The sequence below is a fragment of the Pristis pectinata genome, chromosome 13, assembly GCF_009764475.1.
Source record: "Pristis pectinata isolate sPriPec2 chromosome 13, sPriPec2.1.pri, whole genome shotgun sequence".
In the NCBI taxonomy this organism is placed as follows: domain Eukaryota; kingdom Metazoa; phylum Chordata; class Chondrichthyes; order Rhinopristiformes; family Pristidae; genus Pristis; species Pristis pectinata.
In genome coordinates, this window is record NC_067417.1 from 39959908 (window position 1) to 39983876 (window position 23969).

Sequence of the window (23969 nt, forward strand, 5' to 3'; positions counted from 1 at the left end):
TATACATATTCAGAGCAAATGTAGGCCACTCAACGCCTCCAGCCTGCTCCATCATTTAATAAAATCATCACCAACTTTTTCATTCCTGTCCACACATGATAAACTTTCACCGACCTCTGCTAAAAGAATATTCACTGTCTTTCTTCCTCAAAAGGGCAGTGGGAGTAGTTCCCATGACTCGTGATCCTCTGAGAAAAACAAAAATTGCCTCATCTCAGTTTTAAGTGTGATCCTTAAACAGTAATCTCTAGTTTGCACTGGAACTGTGGGCTGATGTAGCACGTAGTCCTGACACAAAGCTGGACATCCTAGTACCCAACTATGCTGCTATGCAAGTTGAAGAAAAGCTTGTACTGTGCCAAGTGCCTATGTAGCCTCAATTGCCACTTTCACTGGATAATAATCCCTCATAATTGTGATCTTGTAATCATCAAATGTTATGGGCCCTCATGCAGGGCAGTGATGATTCTATTATTATTCATGATAGCCCAATTTAATTGTACTACCTACTCTGTAGGGTGCCTGTCCATGTCCACTTTCTCACACAAGGGTGCAGGACTTTACCTCCTTTCAAGTTCTTGTGACCCAAGAAATCCCTGCTCATTTGCTCTCTATAATTACATGACCTACTCTGGCCAAAGAAATGCCCCATTATTATCCTTCTTTGCTTGCCTAACCCTTTCAGTACAGAATCACATCCCAAGTGAAATTGTAATTCAGAAACATCATTTTCATACTCCAGATCTAGACTCAACAAGGTCCTACACAATTGCAATAAGACTTGCTTCCTGTATTCAAATCCTCTCAAAGAAAAATGTACTATTTGCCATTAAGGACCTGCACACACTCACATTGGTCTTCAGTGATTTGTGTACAAGTATGTAAAAATCCATATGGATCAGATCAACTGGTTTTCCCCTTATCTATTCTACTAGTCAGATGCTAGAATTCCAGATTAGTCAATCATCATTTTCCTTTCAAAAATCCATGCTAACTCTATTCAATTCTATCATCCTTTTCAAGATGTTCTCTTACTACACATTTCATTATAGATTCCAGCATCTGAGTGGCATTTACAAGTTTGCAGATCATGCCCCTGCAAGACCCAAATCGATCATTAACAAAATATAAAAAGCACTAAGTCTCAGAATCCCTGCAGCAAATCCCTACAAATTGATTTAAATTTGTATTTTTTTTTACTTCATTGTACTGGCTAGTTTTGTGTTAAAGACTTCTGAAAGTAGAATGAATAAAAATTGCACCTTTAAGTACCACCTGCATTAAAGTCACTTACTATCGCTAACTTGATTCAGTATGTCACCGAAGACCCTTACAAATTTCTATAGATGTACGGAAGAGAGTATTCTGACTAGTTGCATCACAGCCTGGTATGAAGGCTCCAATGCACAGGATCGCACAGCTGACTGAGTCTATAACCCTGCAGAGGGTTATAGACTCAGTCAGCTCCATTATGGGCACAACCTTCCCCACCATTGAGGTCATCAAGAGGTGGTGCCTCAAAAAGGCAGCATCCATCAGTAAGGACCCTCACCATCTGGGATATGCCCTCTTCTCATTACTACCATCGGGGAGGAGGTACAAGAGCCCAAAGACCCAAACTCAATGATTCAAAAACAGCTTGTTCCCCTCCACCATCAGATTTTGGAACAGTCCATTAATCCTACCTCTATTCCTTTTTTTTGTACTATTTATTTTTGTAATTTATCATAATTTTGTCTTTGCACTGTACTGCTACTGCAAAACAAATTTCCCATCATCTAAGTCAGTGATAATAAATCTGATTCTGAAGATTCTTGATTCCAGTTCAAAATAATCTTGCTTTATCACCAATGATGACAATGGTACAAAACTGCACACATGCACAAGGCAAAAATAAACAATCCAGGATTTTACATGTGGTTGGCTCTGCATCTTCACTTATGGGAAGTCTTTGCTTGTCTATTAGGCCGGATGAGAATTTTCTGACACCCTAAACTTGTTAGTATTTACTGCAGACAAGTACTATGTCTAACGACCAGAGAACCATGTGGGTGGGGATAAAATTAGTGTTCATACTATCAAATGGTTAGATAGAGAGGCACAAAGAAAACACAAAAAGGTAACTTTTCCAAGATGTTCTCAACAAATTGCAGAGCTTATTTTCCACTCCCCTCTGGATTTTTTTCCTCCCAAATGCAGTCATGAGCAAGAGACTGAAACATCAAATGTTTTTCCACAACCATCATTTTGTGAAAAAAGAAAACAGTGTTGAAATAGAGACTACATTTCAATAGACAATTATGTAAGGTATTTCAACACTGCAACAGGTTAATTTCAGTTTACTCAGTGGTTATGTTTCTCAGTCTTTTCATGCTACCACTGTAAAATTACATAAAGTTGGCAGTTGTAAACAAAAGCTAAATTGGGAAATTGTATATTTTCTGACCAGATTATGCAAACAGACTAAACTATAGAAAACAGCTTGTGCAAGTGTCCTAAACATTAATGTACATTTTAAACAGTGCTAATAAAATGTGTCAAGTCTTTAAATATTCAAATTTTATTACGCAAATAATTCTGAAACACCAGTTGTTCTGGCATTTGACACTGGGCAAAGAATACCATTATTTGTTTTCATTTTTTGTACAGCAGTAAACAGGAATGTAGTGAGATTTTCCATAGTACTTTTAATGCAGTACAATATGATTGGGTTACCATTTGAATTCTCCAACAATAAAATATCACATACCAAATCAATCCAAAATAGCATTGCTGCTGCTTTGTCAAGCCCAATAATTCAACAATTACTTCCCAAACTGCTTCATATAAGCTTTGTAGCACATTGATTTATCCAGTTGTGAGAATCCTTTCAACTGCACTGTATTCAAAATACCAGTTTCATAATTAATCTATCAGCGCGTGCATTTCTGGTCCAATAGAAAATTAGGAGGAGAAAGCCAAAATCTATTGCATTACAAAATGTAGTAAATGCAATCATTAAGGACAAAGGTGGATGAAAACATCTTGGATCTGTAAAACACGTACTGTATTAAATAAATAATTTATAACCACAAGGCTTGGTTTTGTGGACGGATTACAAATGCTGTGTTCAAAACAAAATTTAAGTATGTTAATTACCACAGATGTTTTGTTAAAAAAATGTTCTTTGGAATCATCACATCTCAGATTCTACCAACTAATTTGGCAAATCAGAGCTTTGAGTAGTTCAGTTTTCTATGTATTTCTCCAACAAAAGTTGATACCATCACTCTTGTCACATGCCTGGGGCCTCATGGAACACTGCCTATAAAAAGTAAACATTTCTGCATACAAGTAATAACGTAAAGATGAAAATTTCATTATTCAAACATTTTTGCATATATCCTTCGCAATCTTCTGTAGTCCTTCGGAGCTACAGGTGCTGAATAAAAGTACAGCATTGAGAGCATTATCATCTTGCAGCCAGAAGGGGAAAAACAACAAATTAACCTCTTAATTCTTGAAACAAGCTGGAACTTGCATCTTTAAAATCAATTTTGTTTTGCGCTCGTCAAGGTGAGGTACGTTCATTGCTGATGTCCACGTCAAGCATTCTGGCCAGATATCATGCGAGCATAGGTTTCTCTACTCCGCTCCAACAACGTACCTCTTCCAAACAATCCAACTTTGTAGGAGCACTCTACTGTTGTAGCATACTGTTTCAACATTTCCCACAATAGCCAACCTGTCTCACTAATTTAGTGCTATAATTCAGCCTTGCAGGTGCAGTGTATTCATGCACACAAGGGACCTTGTTGAAACTGTCCAAACTGTTCCACTGGAGTTATGCCAAGTTAGGATCTTTTGGCCAATATGGTAATACGAGCATCCACACACATTGCATTTTGTAAGGTACATGTCCCAGCTCAATTATTTCATTCGATAGCACTTTGTATTAATGATGATGATGATCATGATCAGAACAGGTTTTAAGTGAAAATTCAGGAGATGTGTGAAATCAGCCTGGCACGGGTCTTTATTTCTTGACGGCACAGGGGACAGGTGTCCAGTTGCAAGGCACATTCCATGCAAAGGTCACTGGTTAAAAAAAGACCAAAGTGTTAAGCCTTTTTCTTTAAAAATATGCAACTGCCTACTGTACAACCATACAATTAATCTTAAATTTTTTATTTTTCTAAATTAAAATTGTGTAATAAATTAAAACATGAATACACTGCAGGATCACTGTGAAACATACTGGCTTAATGTTAGCACCATGTTACCAAGACCAACACAAAGTGAACATATTTTGAGTTTCCGCAAGACCAGTCCTCCCCCATTCTACTTTTCATAATTACTTTGGAGAAACCATCATAGAACATCAAAGGCTACAAAAACTGTTTGACATCGGTTCTTTAGCATTACCAAATCAATCATGCCAATTATAATGAGTCACCTTAGATTCGATCTTGTACAACTCCTACTGGTCAATGAATCACCAGAGCTTTTTTGATGGGTCCTTGCTCAAGTGATAATACGTTTCACCTGGCTGGGGTGTCTCGAACCAGGGAAGAGTCTCAAGCCAATCAGTACAGAAGAAATTATCAGCTAGAGAGCAAAAAGTCTTTGGAAGAGGGCTCATTGACAGAGCTGTACAGCACAGAAACAAGCCCTTTGGCCCAGTTCACCCATGCTGACCACAATGACTACCTTCGCTAATCTCACTTGCCCTCATTAGGACTGTATCCACCTACTTCTTTCCGATCCAAGTATCTCTCCAACTGCCTCTTATCTGCAAATACAGTCATTGAGATTGATAGATTTTTGGATATTAATGGATTTGGGGTCAGTGCAGGAAAACAGTACAGAGGTAAAAGATCGCACCAAATGGCGCAACCATGAGGGGCTGAATAGTTTGCTCCTGCTTCTATTTCTTATGGGAAAGATAGGAAAGGGGAAATTGCAGTTACTGTTTGGAGACGTTCACAAAGCCATGATAACTTTACTGAAACTACTGGAATGCTGAAGTTAATTAAAAATCTTCAATGGCAAAGTGCTTCAAAATTTTTAGGGGGTGGGGGGAATAGTACAGGGAATTAAAGATCACCCTGAAGAGAGTACTCACACACTTTAACCAAAACAAGACTGCAATATACCTATGTCCACAAGGTCTGAGTTCTGTGTCAGCCATCTCATCACAGCAGAGCGTGCAGCAGTTTTCTCGTATGCTCACTTGTTTCAATAAAGCGAGTCGTCTGTGTCTTAAATACAACACAATTGTCAAATTTTTTTTAAACATTATACCATCTCTCTTAATTCATTCACATTACTAATCACCACTACCACACATGCAGATAAACAGACTGGTTATGAAAAAAAAATACAATTTTTTAAAAAATACAGGATAAGGCAATTGGTCTGCTTCATACTGAATGTACTCACCTTGGTAGAATTATTTTCTCTTCTGGGGTCAAAGAGGCATATTCATTAAATGTGCTGAATTTGACATTTGGAGGATACTTGAATGGTTTTGCTCCAAAATTAAACTCGCATTGTTGGTAGGACATGAAACTAGCAGCAGCAAAGAAGCCAGATCTGCAATTAAATAAATTAAAAAACACTGAACCACACTCAGGATTTGATCTTAACTTTGGAGAAAATTTCTATAGTATGATACAGTGAAAAGATATACATAACAAGCAACAATATTTAAACTTTGGTGTTGAAAGGACAACTCATTAAATTTGAGGAAAATCCTCAAATCCAACTTGGAGATAAGGAGGCATTGTCTAAAGTTACACAGATCTTTCAAGAGTGAATTTAAACAACACTTTCACATGTAGATGATGGCACTCTCTGCAAATGACAAATCGAAAACCAGTTGTTAACTTAAAGATGATAGATATTAGTCAAAAGATTTTAAGGAATATGGAGTAAGAAGGCTGGTTCATTGAGTTACGTTTTAGAACAATCACAATTTCACTGACTGGCAGAATTGACCAAACGAACTAAAAGACTAACCCATTTCCAAAGTCTCTAACTTCACCCAAAACTATTGTAATCTTGGTTCTTCACTGCGTTTGGAAACGCCACTGGAGTTCAGAGTTCAATATCCTGCCTCACAACTGTTTCTAAGGTGATGCTGCAATATCCAAATGGAATTGTTTGAAATCTAGACATTTCTTGAAGTTCAGCTTGTGACTATTAATCCAGCTACATGGTTTCAATTACAGTAGCATGGCCATCTCGTTCCCACATTCAACTCAGCTCAGCCCAAAACACTTGACCTTACCTTGGAAGAGGATGACAGGAAGAATATTTAAGTGCTCCCCCCTCCAAAATCCATTTTTATATTGTCCACAATTTTGTCTCAGTCCCAAGATGCTGGATTCCAGATTTTGGATTTGCAACAACTTTTGTCATGACCAGTTTTTCTATTTATGCATGCAGTTTGGCCGCAATCCTAGATCCAACCTATTACTTCAGCTAAATAACCAGAAGGTTAGCCCAGGTAATGGGGGGAACTATATAGAAATTTTGGGTAGGATTTCTAGAATTTCCCACTGACAGCTGAAGGCAAGGCCACCAATGGCAGCATCATTAATCTGATGTGCAAAATGCCAAAAAAACTGAGGCAAACTGTGTCAAAGCAATTGTCAAAGGAGGTAGGGAGGGGGGTAGGGTCATGGTCAAATTTGGGAACAGACTGGAACAGACTGGAACAGACTGGAACAGACTGGAACAGACTGGAACAGACTGGAACAGACTGGAACAGACTGGAACAGACTGGAACAGACTGGAACAGACTGGAACAGACTGGAACAGACTGGAACAGACTGGAACAGACTGGAACAGACTGGAACAGACTGGAACAGACTGGAACAGACTGGAACAGACTGGAACAGACTGGAACAGACTGGAACAGACTGGAACAGACTGGAACAGACTGGAACAGACTGGAACAGACTGGAACAGACTGGAACAGACTGGAACAGACTGGAACAGACTGGAACAGACTGGAACAGACTGGAACAGACTGGAACAGACTGGAACAGACTGGAACAGACTGGAACAGACTGGAACAGACTGGAACAGACTGGAACAGACTGGAACAGACTGGAACAGACTGGAACAGACTGGAACAGACTGGAACAGACTGGAACAGACTGGAACAGACTGGAACAGACTGGAACAGACTGGAACAGACTGGAACAGACTGGAACAGACTGGAACAGACTGGAACAGACTGGAACAGACTGGAACAGACTGGAACAGACTGGAACAGACTGGAACAGACTGGAACAGACTGGAACAGACTGGAACAGACTGGAACAGACTGGAACAGACTGGAACTCATCACCTCTGCAAAGCTACTATGATCCAGTCATTCATTTTTAATCCCAAGGAATTTAAAATTGCCTCTTTCGTACTACCAATTACTTTGGCCTTTGGTTTTCCATTCTTCAATCTGTCAACAGCTAATCCACTACCACTCGTCCAGCTTTCATCTCCATGCAACCAGTAAGACTTCTACCTTCTCCCATCCTGGCACAATACAGCCTTCGGAACTCCATACTGAATTCAAAAACATCAGTCTTGAATCCCACATTCCCAGGTTTTTCCTCCTCTCCTTTTCCTCCTGTAGTTACAGATTTAATCAGTCTCCAATTTACACCCCCCTCCCTCCACCTCTTTGTCAACTATCACTACCACTGCATGTTATTCATTCTCTCCAAGTCTCCATGCTATCATGTTCCGCCTTGTCTACACTTCCCTAACTTCACCCAGTTCTGAAGGCCACTCACCTCAAATGCTGATCCCATTTCTCACAGATGCTGCTTGACCCAAGCATATCCTATGTTTTATTTTAGGATTTCCAGCATCTGCAGTAGTTAACTTTTGGACACAGGTGAATGGAGAAGGGTGGCTAATAGTTACATGAAAACTTGTTCAAATGTCAGTTATAAAAAACCAGTAAGATTTTCATACATGGATGTGAAACTGTGTCCTGAAACACACAACACCTTTCAACAACAGTGACCCTGAAAACAGCTGTATTTTACCCTACCTTTATTCACTTTTTGTTGGCTTACTCAATGTAATATTGATGAGGCTGCAAACTGATGTTTGAGATACAAATCCTTTCTTTGAAATCTCTTCAGGTTGCAGTATTAAAGTTAACATAAAGCAAGTACAAAACATTTGTATGGACCCATTCCAAACGTCCCAGGCAAGTCATTGTGCAAAGCAATGCCAAGTAACTTATAAAATGCCTCAAGGGCACGATGATTGTGGAAAATATTCCCTATACTATTGCAGCTTTCAAAAATAAACTGAAAGCAGTTATACAACTCATACAAATTAGATCAAAACACTGACAAAAAGAATCACTTAACAATAATGAAAAATGTATGAATAAAAATTGAAAATTTTAAAACAACCATACTGAAAAACTGTGTTCTATTACCATCTGAAACATCTGCATCAAGATGGCAACAGTGGAAGAGCATTTTTCAGCCTATTTTCAAATTTCACTATTCCAAGAGCAACTGGATTTATCAGTATTAATTTAAAGCAGTTCTTTCCAAAATCTACTTACGTGGCAGACGAAAAGACTTGCATCTCCGGGGGTAGCTGGTTTCCATTAAGATAGAAAACCATCAACTTCTTATTTAAATCCAAGAGAAATCCTATTGTGTCCCCTGCATGGAAAGAGCAAATGCAATCCTAGGTTACAGCAACACAAACAAAATGCTAGTCTTTTAAATATCACATTCTCCCCTCTCCCATCAGACAGAAGATACAAAAGCCTGAAAGCACGTACCACCAGGCTCAAGGACAGCTTCTATCCTATTGAACAGTTTCTTTGTATGATAAGATGGACTCTTGACTTCACAATCTACCTTCCATTCTTACATATTACTCTACATTTAAAAACAGCACATACAGAGAGCAGCACTACATGAGACAGTACATTATGTAAAGTTTTCTATATCAATTTTGGTCTTTGTTAATTGGATTTCACTAAAAAAGGGACAGACTTGAGAGCAATCAAACACATGAACGTTGAAAATTTTGAAGCTTCAAACGAGTAACTGTTGTTATAACAGAAAGAAATTTTGAAAACTTAAGTGAAAAAGCCCCTGCCAGGATTAACATCTGATCCTGCTACTTCACTCTTTGCTCATTTTCCACTCAGAATTTACAACACAGAAACAAGCCATCTGGTCCAAAAGGTCTACTTCCATATTCAGTGTCACCTACTCACACAGTAAATCTTTGTTTCTTTCCTCATCATGTTTATCCATCTTCCCCTTCAAATGCCACATTCAAGAGATACCCAAGTCAAATTGGGAACTCTATGATCTCAACAATCCTTGGGTGAAGTTTCGTCGGAATATCCTAAAGTTAACGGTTTCTCTTTCCAAAAATGCAGCCTGACCTGTTGAGCATTTCCAGCATTTTGTTTTCATTCCAGACTTTCAGCATCTGCAGTTTTCTTTAATGCTACTGGTTTTATTGGCAACTGTCCTTTTAAATGAATCCAAGTTCTGGTCTCTTCCCCAGCCCCCACCTCCATTAAATGTTATTTTCACATGTTGTGATGGCATAAGTTGGCTATGTCCTCAATTGACTCAACTATTCAAATATCTGTTGTTGGGAAACAATATACTGAGCTTCTTCCCTGATGGTTATAACCACTCCATTCTGGTATCATTGTTGTGAATGCATTTGATTTTAGGGTAGAATATTAGGCTGGAACTATGCAGTGATCAAAGTATGGTAAATTCAAGGTTTAACATGTCTGCTTTTCAATTCTACTTTACTTAAAATGAACCCATAGCAAATTTTCATAGCCAATGTGATATAGGAGTTTACATTTTAGTTAATACTGGGTGCTAATAAGCTTATGCAACTGATTCATTAAGACATATCGCACTAAAGGTTATTACATAAAATAGCTTGAAAACGGCAAGTTTGCTCCTATTGGGATTTTTAGCAAAACCCTTGATCCTCTCTCCGTACTAATGTACCCAGAATTCTAAGCTGTCAGGCTATTAGTGGAGTTCCAAAAGGATCATTACTGGGACTTTAAAATATTCAGAGTTTGGATGAAAATAAAATGTACCAAAGATTACTTCAGATGCAAAACTGAAGGGCAAAATGGCAGGGGGGGGGGGGGGGGGGGGGGGTTAGAGAGAGAGAGGAAAAAAAGACATTAAATAAGTGGATCAGATGTCAATGCTTTGGACAACCAAGAGGCACAAAGATCGTGAAGGAAGGAAGATGCAAGGTAGAGAACCTGATAAATTAAAGGCTCTTATGGCCTATTCCTACTTTTCTTACATTATGCTCCAGACTATATCCAGACAAATGCAGACCATCAAATGCAACTGCCTTCATGTTTTGTTCTGCCAGGGAAAGGACAAAAGCAGCACTTAAAGGATCGACTGGTTTTAATATTTTTCTCCCTCAATATTATTTAAAGAGTTCATTCTTGATCTCTGTGCCATTTCCTTTCCCCCTCAAAAATATATCCACTTGCCGATTGCTACAGCTGTGTAACAGACATTGTCCCTCATTTTGCCCAAGAAGCAGTCATTGCTCTCAATCGTGAATATTGTTCTATCAAGAAACTTTTAAGATACATCTCCATCCCACCCCGTTATCCATTATTACAACAATTTATTTTTTTTTAAAATGTATTGCACCTTTAGCATAGAAAAATGTTGCCAGTCATTTCAGAAGTATTTCAGCAAAACTTGACACTAAGCCACACACAGTAAAACTCCAATAATCTGTTTTCGGACTACTCCAAAATCCCAATAGTTCAGCATCTGGCTTTAGTGAAAGAAAGGAATGACGCAAATAGACAGGTGTATCTGCCCAAACTAATGCATTTAAAAAGGTACCAATGATGACCTACGATTCCCCGAGTTATGCTTGCCATGCTTCCCATCCACTTTCCAGAGGCCTGGTGTCTCGAAACACACCTGGTTACATTGGCTACACTTCCTTGAAAAAATTACCTGCTACTGTTTCCCGAGTTCCACTTAAACTTTGGGCTGACTGTAAAATTTATTATTCAACTGTGTAACGTTTAAAGTATAATAAATGTGATGGGGCATTAATACCAAAAAAAATGTTCTAATTTGCCTGAAAAAAATCTGCTAGTCTGGCTCCAGAATTCTGAGCCTGCAGGATTAAAAGGACTTTTAATGTGTTAGGATGGCACATTTTACAAGTCCTAAAAAGTAAATCACAGGTGCAATAAGACAATTTCACAGAGCCAAAGCAGCAAATAGCTCAGATGCCAATTCTGGAGTGATTAAAATCAGGGAATTGCATGTGAGTAGTTTCAGAGTGCAGCAAGGAGGGCTGTGGGGTTAGAGATTACAGGAATGGGGTTGGTGAAGCCAACAGGTTTTGGAAACAGATGAGAATTCAGGAGGTTTTGTGGATCAGAAACTAAAATGGATCAGCAGGCATTAGAAACAGTCAGTTTGAGAAAGCTCAACTGATTTTTTTTACTTCCTTATTTGGTAATCAGTGCAACTCAAATCCACTGATCAGCATAACTCAGATCAGGAATCGTGTCTGGATAGGTCAGTTATTTAATGAGCTTCTAAGAAACACATTCCATATTAATTAAATTCCACATTTATTGTTAGCCAATGAGGTGCATCAAATTCCACTGTTTGCTGAAATTAGGTTTAAATCTACAATAAAATTCATTAATGTCAAGTGAGTAAATGTCAACACTTACCTTCTTTCCAGCAAGGGTGAATGTGTGGTTCACTTCTGGCATTGTACCAAATTAGCTGCCGGCAGCCATCATATGCACAAGAATATTCATCATCTCCAATCCCATAACCCTCCTTTAAAAAGGAACATAAATCATTAATGCTCCCTTTGAAATACTTTGACAAAAGGTCATTGATCATGAATTTAACCATTTCTCCACAAATGCTCCCTGAGCTGACGAACAATTCCATTTTTATTTTACAGTTCATTAGTTTGGGGTAACCAAGTAGATATTTTTAATGCATTATAATTTATAGATGCATTTACTAAAAACACAGGAACCAAATATGTACTATTATTAAATACCAAGAAATTCAGCACTAGAATACCAGATGAACTCATGTTCACAGTAAGTAATAGCCACATTAACTGTATTTGCTCAAGAAGTCTTGAATGGCTGAAAAAAAATTGTTTTTCTTTTTTAAAGACTAAAGTTCCAGGTTAGACTCCATGGCTGTATGGAAGGTGCAGATCCCAATTGGGATCCTGCAGGGGTACACAAGTCCTAGATTTGAAAAAGGATGAATTATGAGGATTACTAATCCTAGACAGCTATTCAGTAACTCTTTCTGAAAGTACTGATTGATATTCACATCAGGATTGGATTTAGTTGTGGTGCTTTCCCCTACTACAAAAACCTACCACTCTATTTTCAGTTGTATTATCAGCTATTATGAAATGACTCACTACATTTCAACTTTTGAGATTTATTTGTATGAGTATCATAAATCATTTAAGAAATGTAAACATAATTTAGTTTTAAACAAAGATTTTGACAACTTACATGATTAAGAAATTTGCTATCCTTAGTTGCCCAACCAATCTGCATTACACCAGAAGTAATTACAGTTACTTCGTAGTACCATACGCCAGAATCCACACAGAAAGTACACCGGACACTTTCAAATGAAGATGCATCGCAGCGAGCCTGCAAAAGCACAAACAGACTAAATCTCCAATGCTGCAATAACCTTGGGGGTTAACAAAAAAAGCCAGATATACAAATTTCTGGAGAGTGTTTAAAAGTTATAATTTTAAAAATATTAGTGCAGCAGTATTTTGTGGCCTAAACTTGTATTGTTATAATATTCCAAGACCAGTGCAGCCTATCATTAAGGTCAGAATCTCAAAGTTAGCATAGGGCTCCAAATAGAATCTGGCTGTAGACTGTAAAACCATCTGTGCAATTGAAGCAATGCAATCAATAACTTGTCAAAGAATCGAGTTACCTGCCATTTTTCCAAATAATGCTGTACAATGTCTAAAAATACAATCAATGCAAAAATCACTGAAATAAATTCCCTAACCTGAAGGGTTAGATTAAGACATAAACTTTATATTCTATTGATTTTAGAAAGCTCAATATAAATGATACTAGATTACTGATGATGAAAGGAAATAAAGCAGTTGGGTGGTGCTAACATTTTCCTCAGTGAGAAAGTCCCGTTGAGGAAAGGGCAGGCATCTAAAACAAAACTCAGTACAACTAAGGAATTTAGAATATTTTACAAGGAAAACTCATTTTGTTGCTTCAGTTAAGGAGATATACATACTTACTGAGATCATGTCACCGTTCAAGTAGTTGATTTTTGTATATTGTTTAACTTTAAAGCCGTGTAATATCCAAATTCCAGAAGTAACTGATCACGCTAAAAATGAAGATGAAGGGCAAACACTCCTGCCTGTACATCCGATTTTATTAATCATTAAATATGGGACAGTGCCCAAATTAGGAGTTAAGTGACAGGAATTGGGAGGAGTCACAGGTAGATTTCCCCTCTTTGGTGCAGGGAACTCTATGGTGACCACAAAATTCTTACTACTGACTTGCTGATATCAGTTAACGGAATGATGATCAAACCAGAGTCTTTATCTGCACATCAAGATTCCACACTACAGGATACAATTACATTGCTGATGGGGTGTAATAAAGCAGGCAGAATTATTTGCATCAGTAGTAGCTAAACTGCCATTAACTTGTAAACATCTGTAACTGTGTAGATAAGCATATGGCAGTTTTCTGATAATGCAGTAGTGCAAACAGCCCTTAAAAACCATCAGAATGTCAATACTCAGTGGTTCAGCAGTTCATAATTTGGAAAGTATACTGGGTAAGTAGCCCATACTATTTAAATTTGCATTGATAATTTCAAAATGAAAAGTTCACAAAATGTACAAGAACTGGAGAAGATTGGTCTAAATTGATTGTGCATTTCCTTTCACCGTGAATGGGTTCAACTTTTAGGAACTAGGACAAGATCATTCGCCATTAAAATAATAGATCACATTCCTCTATTCCAATATCAGCAGCATAGCTTTTAATATTCTAAAATTACCCTTGAGAATTTTACACGTTTCAACAAGCACCTCCCCTAAATTCTGGGAATAAGTTTACACCTTCTTGGTCAATAAGCCCACCAGAAATTACTCCAGTAAACTTTTGTTGCACTTCCTCTAAAGCTAGTTGATTCTTCTTCAGGTAAGGAAATCAAACCTGTACCATGTTTTATGTGCAGTCTCATGAAAAATAAGGACCTTGATGACTACAGCAATATCTCTACTCATAAGCGATGCCTTGTGATCAAAGATTAGCATCTTATTTGGTTGCTGTATTTGCATGTCAACTTCGGGATGTACGTGACAATCCAGCACATCCAAATTCAACATCTCCAACTCTCCCAATTAAAAAACACATTTCTATTTTCCTGCCAAAGTGGCCAACTTCATGTTTTGTCACAAGCTTTCTATTTGCCTCATCTTCCTCTGTAATTATATTCAAATTCTATGCTTTTGTCCACCTGTTTTTATCCCTTTGCTTTTTTTTTGCTTCCTTCTCATAACTTGGGGCTCAGAGGTTGTATGAAATATTGAATTGCAATGTTTCAAAAATCACTTGAAGAAATAACATGAAATCCTACAGAAACAGTCCCGAGACAAACACTCACCTCTAGTCCATCTGGTGATATTTTGAGGTATTCACTAACATCATTGCTATTCAACATTGCATTAATGTGGCTGAGATTTACCTTCTCGTAAGTGAACTGCCTTTTCGGTTTCAAAACTACATTTAAAACACAAAAAGTTATTAGGCAGGACATGTAGCATTAAGAGGAATAGCACCCACAACCATTATGCTTTTAGATTAGCAGCAAGAGGCAACTCATCAATTCTGTACTAGGATTACTTTGTGCAGCAAAAAAAATACACCAATTAGCTTTGGCAATATATAATTATTCTCATCACATTTAAGTGCCGGGATATATCCATCGCATTAGAGGTAGCTCCAGCTGCAAAAGTGCAAATGCAAGAACAAATCATCTTGGAGGAGCTAATGTTTTCTTCCCCTCTAAAATTTATATTTGTAGGATGATAAACCTGTAGGCATTTATAAAACTCACCAAAAATTAAAGTGTGCCAAATTATCATTGCTTGGACAATGGATTTCATAGCTTGTGCAGACAGGTAACTCCACCCCCACCATAGTTAGATTACTAAAAGGAACCTCTTTCATAAGTCGGAGTTCAAAGCTATTATAGATTTTAAGTGAGCTTTGAGAAATTTGAGAGTTAGTGTTACTTAACGAGTACAGTCCAGCATGGCTGTCTCTAGGTCCAGACTATCACAGCTGATGAGGTAGATCTCAAGATCTCAAACTGCGAGTATGTTAACACCCACGATGTATTGGTTTTTACTTATGGTTCTTCTCAAGGGTGTTTAAAGCACCAAAATGTAGATGGATATTTTTCACAACAGTTTAAACTAATTACTGACTGGCTGTGGGACCTAGGAATCCAGCTCTGTGAGCAGAAGACCCACACTGACCTATATTGTTGCCAGCAGTCCAAATAAAAGTCTACTCCTGAACTTTAAAATTCAAAGAGAATGGATTTGTGAGCTGAGAAGAGGAGCTATCTGCTCAAAAACTACCCCCAATTATAAAAGTTTGCTTATTTACTTCATTTAAAATGGCAAACTCATCATTGCTACCATCTTGTCATTTCCAAAAGAATTTTATTTCTGCGATAGGCATTATGATGCAGCAGAAAGACAAATCTTTTTGCTTGTCAAACACTTGTAGCACGAGGGGAAATAAGTGGGGGAGAAAATACACATGCAAGTTTGGAGAAGAAAATCTTCCTTCAATAATAGCTAATGCAGACTTCAATAAGAGTTTAAAGTCCTCCACTTTCCACTTGCCACGCAAGGGTGGAGTTCAAGAAAGAATGGAAACAAGATCAACTCACTTGATTTAGATGCAATTATGAATTGGGATCATAGTGCCATTTAGCCATAGAATAGTAATTTAAGGTAAGATTTCACAAGAAAAACTTCATGAAAATATTACCAATATGCAGCAAAATTACACTTGTTACCTTAATGATTATAAAGTACATTGTAAAGATGTCCACCCCACAATATAATCAAAATTTTGTGATTAGGATGCACAAACCAGAACATTCCAGAGGTATACCATTGCCAGATTAGTGGACCTATGGAATAGGGAACTAACTAACGAGTGAATGCAAGCTTTCAATTCCCTTCTTGCAAGAGATGGCTAAAGCAGGTGTCTTCGTACAAGATGTTACGAAACATTGGACTCATGGATTAGATTAAGATCGAGCAAAGTATGGGGCCAGAAGCATTTACCAAAATTTCTATCCCATCCTTCTCCACTGGCTTGGGAGGTGGGATGTGGAATAGTTATGATTCTGTGCCTTTCTAAAGGCTGCAGATAGGGAAAGAGGGATGTGTGTGCAGTACGTTAAACATTTCAGTTGTGTGGAACAAGCTAGATGTAACAGTGGGTCTTTTCCTATCTACCAATGTTCATGCATTTCAAAGAAGCGAGGGGAACAGAATATAAAAAGCAGGGAGGTTATGACAGATGAAAAACGCTATGAATCTGGGGTCATCCATTTAAGACAGATAAAATAAGTTTTTTTTTAAAAATTCCCTTTGAGGGAATGTTTTTGGAACTCTTTCCATAGGTGGTAGAAGCAGCAATTTTGAATATCTTTAAGACAGGTAAGCAGACACTTGATAAGCTCAGAGGATAAAGCTTACCATAAATGGATGGGAATGCAAAACTGAGGTTTTGATCAGTTCATCTATGATCTTCAATGGAAAAAACAAACCCAAAAGATACTCTTGTATGTTCATATTCTTGTCGGCAGATTTCAAAATCTCTCTGGATACAATAGCTTCAATTTTTGTCCCCGTGTTAATATCAGAATTATTTTCATGCAGCAGTAAGGATTTTACCTTGGCATTGGGTACTTCTATTTATTCGGGTCTTGAATATACATCAACATCCCCATTGACGATAATATCACAAAAATTACAAGCATTCCATTTGAATATTTTAGCTCCAATTGGCATATTGTGTAAAAATTATGAACTTACATAAATTATCCAGACTCCACTGTGCACAGAAGCCAACTTGTCGTTTCAGGTAATCTCTGTGATTTACCCATGACTCCAACATTAGTAGTTGATCGCTAATATACGATTCAGAGACGGTTAATTTATTTTCACCTGCAATTTAAATTGCGTCATTTCAACAAGTACTCCCTCCTGAAAATTTCAAGGTACATACTTACTTCAACACTTACATTTGATAATACCTGCAGCTACAAAAAGTGTTTTTTTGTTACACAAGTACTAACAGTTGCAGTTTGCAGCTTCAAAATCCTGTGATACACCAGTTCAAATATTTAATATTTGTAATAGCACACAAATCCAATACTGAAACTTTGCCTTGCACTTTGTGCCTATGTTCAAGGAGCAAAAGTAGCATTAAATTTGTATGAAGATATTACACAAGGAAATACTGTGGACAATTCTGGTCTACATTTTACTGGTTAAACCGCAAAAAGAACATCTGTTGTGAAGTGATGCAAGATGGACCGAGCACATAGGGACGATCAAATTACAGGACTTCAAAAATGCAGAGCGCCTCAAGAAGGTAGACGTATTTGTTTTGGGGGGCGGGGGGTAATAAAATTAGGGACCATAAATACTAAACAATCACTGATGTATCCAATTAGGATTTGAAGTGCAAATGCAGGACATATTGCTACATGGAGTAGTTGAGGGAAAACGTAGGTCAAAACTTTCTGTAGCTTTCTTTAGATAATTAACTAGTCTAACTTTTCTAGGATGAATTAAGCCATAGTACACAAAAAAAATTCTAATGTGTACACTTTATAGGAACCTTTCAGAAATATGTTAGAATTTCAGTGTAAATCGTTGCCTTTTGGATGGAAAGGAAATATCATAGTTACCGATGTTCTCATGGGTTACATCACAGAGTGATGGAGACCATGACTTCACACACAATATTCCCAAGTCTCAACCATGCCGTTGGCTGCCAAGGGCCAGCGAGTGGGAATTTCAGGAAGAGTCATTCTGGCCTTACCCATATGCCCCAGCAATCAGTGCACTATTTCAAACAATATATTTACACCAAAAAAAAAAATCTCTCCTAGATCAGTATATTATCAAAAACTTACTTGTTTGTGCAAACTTCTCCAGGGCAATAAGAGAGAAAAGCATGACCATGGGGTGAGACTGTACACTCTGTAATATTAAGTGTTACACAATAAATAAATTTCACAGATTTGTTGAAGAGTTTTTTTCCCCAAAAAGTCTCAAGTCTTACAAATCAACATTTTGGATTCTTTCCCATGAATGTGCAAGCAGACAACAGATTTTATAGCTCGATTTGTAAATGGATGAACATCAAAGATAGATTGTTGTACAAATTACTGTTTTGAAGTAATTTACTGGGATGAGCCATTTGAAGGCAATCCAAGAATCTAAAAGGCACCACAAATTCAACTGAATTGGATTAAGAATCATGTAATACTAATAAACTCAATTACTATCTTACTAAAAAATAGAATTGAATTCTTATTCTCAAGAACATACCCTTAACTATGAAGTTAAAAATAATCCAATCACGCAAAAGCATTTTGTAACAAATTAGCGAAGCAGCTCCTCAAAACAGAGAGCCAGGAATCACAGGAAAATTAACCAAGTTGACCTTGGACTAACGCAAGATCCAACTCCACAAAACCAGCTGGGCCAGACATTTAGTCTGAGCTCAGAATTAGAGATACTAGGGCAAGAATAGGTGCCAGTGAGCACAATGGAGATTCACCGATTAATGTTTGAATATTTAACATAAGTATTGGTTGGTCCAGAGAAAGATAAACAGAGGGTCAGACAGATCTGCTTTTGATCACTTTGTCTAATATGGTTAAATGTTTAACTGATGGGCGAATCTTTAAAAAAGTAAAACGACACAGAAAAATGGAATTCTACTCCCTTCACTGCATTAAAGTATAACCAACACTCAATCTCTTTCTTACTTTCAGCATTTGGGGCAATGGTTAAATGAAAGTGTAGAAGGCAGCATATTTAAACTTAGTACATTTCCAATCGACGTGCAAATCACATAGGACACCTTTTCTGATACCCAAGTCTGTGTTTCTCAACAACATTCCTGTTAATCCTGTGCAGCACAAGAACTTTACCAAATACTTTCCCTTCAACAGTTTGAGTTGCTGCTTTTGGTAGAGGCATGAATTAGTGAAATTTCATTGGTGTACAAGGGAAAACTGAATGTATTATTGGGATCGGAGATCAAAGGCTTGTATCAAACATCTTCAGTACTGACCAGTTGGGCTACCAAGATGATGTTTAGAGAACAATGAGTATATAGAGCAAATGCTGGTAAATCATAAGGCAGACATAATCTACACAAAATAATCTTCCAGTTATGTCCATTAACTATGCCTCAATTGGAGTACATAGGCTTTGACTACAAATTTTCTTAAGACCACCTCATTCATCACCATGCAGAAATGCCAAAAGATCTTTTACTCATACATTTTTGTTTTACAAGATCTCCCAAGTTTTTGGGAGACTGCAGAAGATTTTTTACCACTGGCTCTTCCATCAAACCAAACTCACTTTTTCTGGAGTCAATTCTCAATTTCAAAAGTGCTTTTGTACCATCTATATTGTTGCTACAGTAACATACTGCATGTGAAAAAACTCAAATATTCTGCACAGGGTAAAGGTTTCCACCGTAACACTAAGTATAATGAAATACTTGCTGCAGGTTTTCTGTTGCTGAGTTGTCAGAATTTTTTCTTCATTGGATTAAAAAAACCCACTGCATCCAATGTCAAATTCTATACCCACTTCAGTAGAAAAAGATAGTATTGCATCCAAAGACTTGAACAGTTTGAAATGTGATACAAATATTTGGCTCTTAAATAAAATGCCACAGAAGTGCATGTGCAAATAATCTCTACTAAACCACTCCAATGATTTTAAAGATCACCATCAGGTCACCTCTCAGCCTTCAGAAGGAAGCCTGTTCACTATTTTCATTAATTTATAAGCCCTCATATCAGGGATGAAGGTTATGGAAATCTAGCAGTGGAGCAGATTCCAACAAAAAAAGATCAGCTGCAATCTTATTGAAAGGCATTGCAGGCTCATGGCCTACTCTTGATGCAGGATTTCCTCCTGAAACACTGACAATTCCTCTCCACCCACAGATGCCGTTTGACCCACTGAATTCCTCCAGTGGATTGTTTATTGCTCCAGATTCCAGCATCTGCAGTCTTGTGCCTCCAGGGCCTACACCTGTCCCTGTTTTAATGGCAGGTGACATGCCTCGAGGTTTAAGGTCTTAGCAGCTGAAACTCCAGCCACAAATGGTGGAGTCAAACTGTAGTGCAAGCTTGAAGCTGGAATTACAGATGCCTAAGTATCTGAAAATTATAGGGCTGAATGGAGATGAGGGATTTTTCAGAATAGAGATGAGAGACCAGAGTTTTAAGAAACAACATTTTTAAACACCGAAACATGGTTCGGCCAGGAGCCACTGTAGGTCTATAAATGGAGGGGATGATAGGCAAATGGAACTTTGCAAGTTAGCAGTATTTTTGGATAACCTCAAGTGAAAATCATAGATAGGGATTTTATGCTGCACATGAAATGAGGAAGAGGGACATTATGCAGGTAGAAATAGACAGCCTTAGCAATAACACTGATGTGTGCTATTGCACAGCTTTGGAATAAGATTACAAACTGCCTGGCTTGTTTCAGTGACAGGTAGGAGTGGGTGGCAAACAACCAGAGTTTGTGACTGGCACCGATAATGGTCTTTCCAAACCCTGACTGGAGAAAATTTCTGCTCAACCAGACCATACACGGACAGCCAAGAACTGGTGACAATAAAGGTAGATATCATCAGCAGCAGTGAAGGAAACTGGCAGTTTTTGGATAAGTGTTACTGAGGGGCAGCACAGATGACAAGTTGGAAGGGGCCAAGGATAGATTTCTTGGGGTCAAAGGAGGCAGTGGTATAGATGCAGAGAAAGGGTTATTGCTTGTGATTCACTGCATGACTTATTACAGTCAAACACAAAGTAGAATTTATTGTCATATGCACAAGCACATGTACGCACAGGGGCAATGGAAAACTTACATGCAGCATCATCACAGGTACATAGCACACAACATTCACAAGTAAAACAAATTATATAAAAAGCATAATTGGAACAAAAAAAGATCTATTGTAGTGTATCGTGGTCATAGCATTGCTATATTGAGGTAGTGATTAGTGCTGTGCAGGTTGGTTCCAGAACTGAATGGTTGAAGGCGAGTAGCTGTTCTTGAACCTGGTGATGCGGGACTCCAGGCTTCTGTACCTCCTGCCTGATGGTAGCTACGAGAAGATGGCATGGCCTAGGTGGCGGGATCTTTGATGACAGATGTTGCCGTCTTGAGGCAGTACCTCATGTAGATACTACTGATGGTGTGGAGGGATGTGTCAGATGTATTGGGCTGAGTCGACTTTTTGCATTCCTTAGTTAATTAAGATTTGTTAATTGATACTATAGGTTGAAGTGCCTAAGAAACTACTGAATATGTTTAGACTGCAAGAGAATTTATTCGAAACTTCAGTCAATTGATCTCCATTATATAACAGTTATGCATTATCCCAACTTGGGTGAATATTCTAAAACTGCATACCAAGCACAGCAAGTTCACACTCTAGCAGTTCAGTGACGCACAACCTAGACGACAAGCAGTGATTAACTACTGATCTGGCTTGATCTACAACCACCCAAGAACTCCAGCCTTGCTTCATTTACCTAATCATCGGCATTTCTGCCCTGAATCCCTGGAATATCACTTCTAAACTTTTCCACCCTATTTACCCAAAATACTCCTTTAAATTGTCCTCATGGTTCAAACCTTTGGTCATTTGTCCCAACACCTTCTCCTTTGGTCAAAATTATAATTTCTGATTGAACCAGAGTGGAGCACATTTAACATCTATGCAGTTTTGAATGAACTACAATATGTACAAATCAGTCAAAAAAAAACCCATCAAGATTGCTACCAATTGTAACATTAATGAATGAAATAGAATCAATTCCACTTTTCCCATTCTGAGTTTCAGCAAGAATACGACTACCCAATTATTTGGTTCTTTAAAGGAATAATTAATACATCATTCATACTCACCAAACTTTCCAGTAAATATTCCAAGGTGCCTGGGCTGAGAAGGCCAATGCTGGCAGGACCTACAAAAATTGGAAGTTTTTTTTAAATGTAGTTGTCCTCTGTCACAACAATTGCAAATTAACAAAAATTAAGGGAATTTAAGAAATGTTCACTTTCTGGATTTCAAAATTAACTATTACTGTTCATGAACCTACAAATTAAAGCAGTGCACTAGAGGCAAACACAATTTTGGGTTGCATTAGATTATCCTTTCCACGTCACACCCATAATTAAAGAGGCACACAATTAACCCAAGAATTTGATTTTTCCTTTAGTGCCAGGCTAGAGTAGTTGGAAATGGCTCCAGGGTCAGTGGTGTGTTCATCTTGTGAGATGTGGGAGTTCTGGGAGACCTCCAGACTCCCGGATAGCTACATCTGCATGAGGTGCATCAAGCTGCAGCTCCTTATAGACTGTGCTAGGGAACTGGAGATGCAGCTGGATGGCCTTCGGCTCCTATGGGAGAACGAGGAGTCCATAGATAAGAGCTACAGGGAGGCAGTCACTCCTAGGCTGCAGTAGGCAGGTAGCTAGGTGACTGTCAGGAGAAGGAAGGAGAATAGGCAGGTAATACAGAGTAGCCCTGTGGCCATTCCCCTGAATAACAGGTGTACTGCTTTGAATATTGTTTTGGGTTGGGGGGGGGGGGGGGGGTGGTGTGGAATGACCTACCAGGGGAAAGCTGCAGTGACTAGTTCTCCAGCACTGAGCCTGGTTGTGTTGTGCAGGAGGGAAGGGGGAGAAGAGAAGAGCAGTAGTGATAGGGATTCAATAGTAAGGGGGGCAGACAGAAGATTCTGTGGACGTGAAAGAGACATGAAAAGGAAAATGGTATGTTGCCTCCCAGGTGCCAGAGTCAGGGACGTCTCAGATTGGGGCCACAGCATTCTAAAAGGAGAGGGCGAACAGCCAGAAGTCATGGTATATACTGGCACCAATGACATAGGTAGGAAAAGAAATGAGTCCTGAAGGGGGAATATAGGGAGCTAGTTCGAAAGCTAAAAGCAGGACTTTAAGGGTAGTAATCTCTGGATTGCTGCCTGTGTCACACGCCAGTCAGGGTAAAAATAGGTTGATGGCAGGTGAATGCGTGGCTGAGGAGTTGGTGCAGGGGCAGGGTTTCAGATCTGTGGATCATTGGGATCTCTTCTGGGGAAGGTACAACCTGTACAAAAGGGACGAGTTACACCTGAACTGGAGGGGGACCAATATTCTTGAGGGCAGGTTTGCTAGAGCTGTTGGGGAGGGTTTAAACTAGTTTGGCAGGGGGATGGGAACCCAAGTGATAGGTCAGAGGTTGGTGCATTTATTGTACAAGTAGATGCAACATGTCGAAAGACTGTGAGGAAGGATAGACAGTTGAAAGGGCAAAATTGCAGCCAGTTGGATGGACTGAAGTGTGTCTACTTTAATGCGAGAAGGAACAAGGGTGATGAACTTAGAGCATGGGGAAGTACATGGAACTACGACGGGGTGGCCATTACAGAGACTTGGCTATCACAAGGACAGGAATGGCTGCTGGATATTCCGGGGTTTAGATGTTTCAGGGACAGAGGTAAAAGAGGTGGGGCAGTGGCTTTGCTGATCAGGGA

General features: G+C 38.5%; 1 protein-coding gene across 1 annotated transcript in view; it reads right to left on the reverse strand.

Moving 5' to 3' along the window:
* Positions 1–1913: 1913 nt before the first annotated feature.
* The window catches only part of rspry1 (ring finger and SPRY domain containing 1), a 43724-nt gene continuing 21668 nt past the window's right edge, over positions 1914–23969 (reverse strand). Inside the window, exons 5-14 of the mRNA XM_052028115.1 lie at positions 22339–22397; positions 18297–18363; positions 17188–17319; positions 14730–14845; positions 12569–12712; positions 11747–11858; positions 8579–8681; positions 5422–5574; positions 5136–5240; positions 1914–4077 (exon numbers count right to left, since the gene is read on the reverse strand). Of these exons, the coding sequence (XP_051884075.1) occupies positions 3981–4077; positions 5136–5240; positions 5422–5574; positions 8579–8681; positions 11747–11858; positions 12569–12712; positions 14730–14845; positions 17188–17319; positions 18297–18363; positions 22339–22397 (1088 nt within the window). The 3' untranslated portion in view covers positions 1914–3980. The remainder of the gene's footprint in view (positions 4078–5135; positions 5241–5421; positions 5575–8578; positions 8682–11746; positions 11859–12568; positions 12713–14729; positions 14846–17187; positions 17320–18296; positions 18364–22338; positions 22398–23969) is intronic.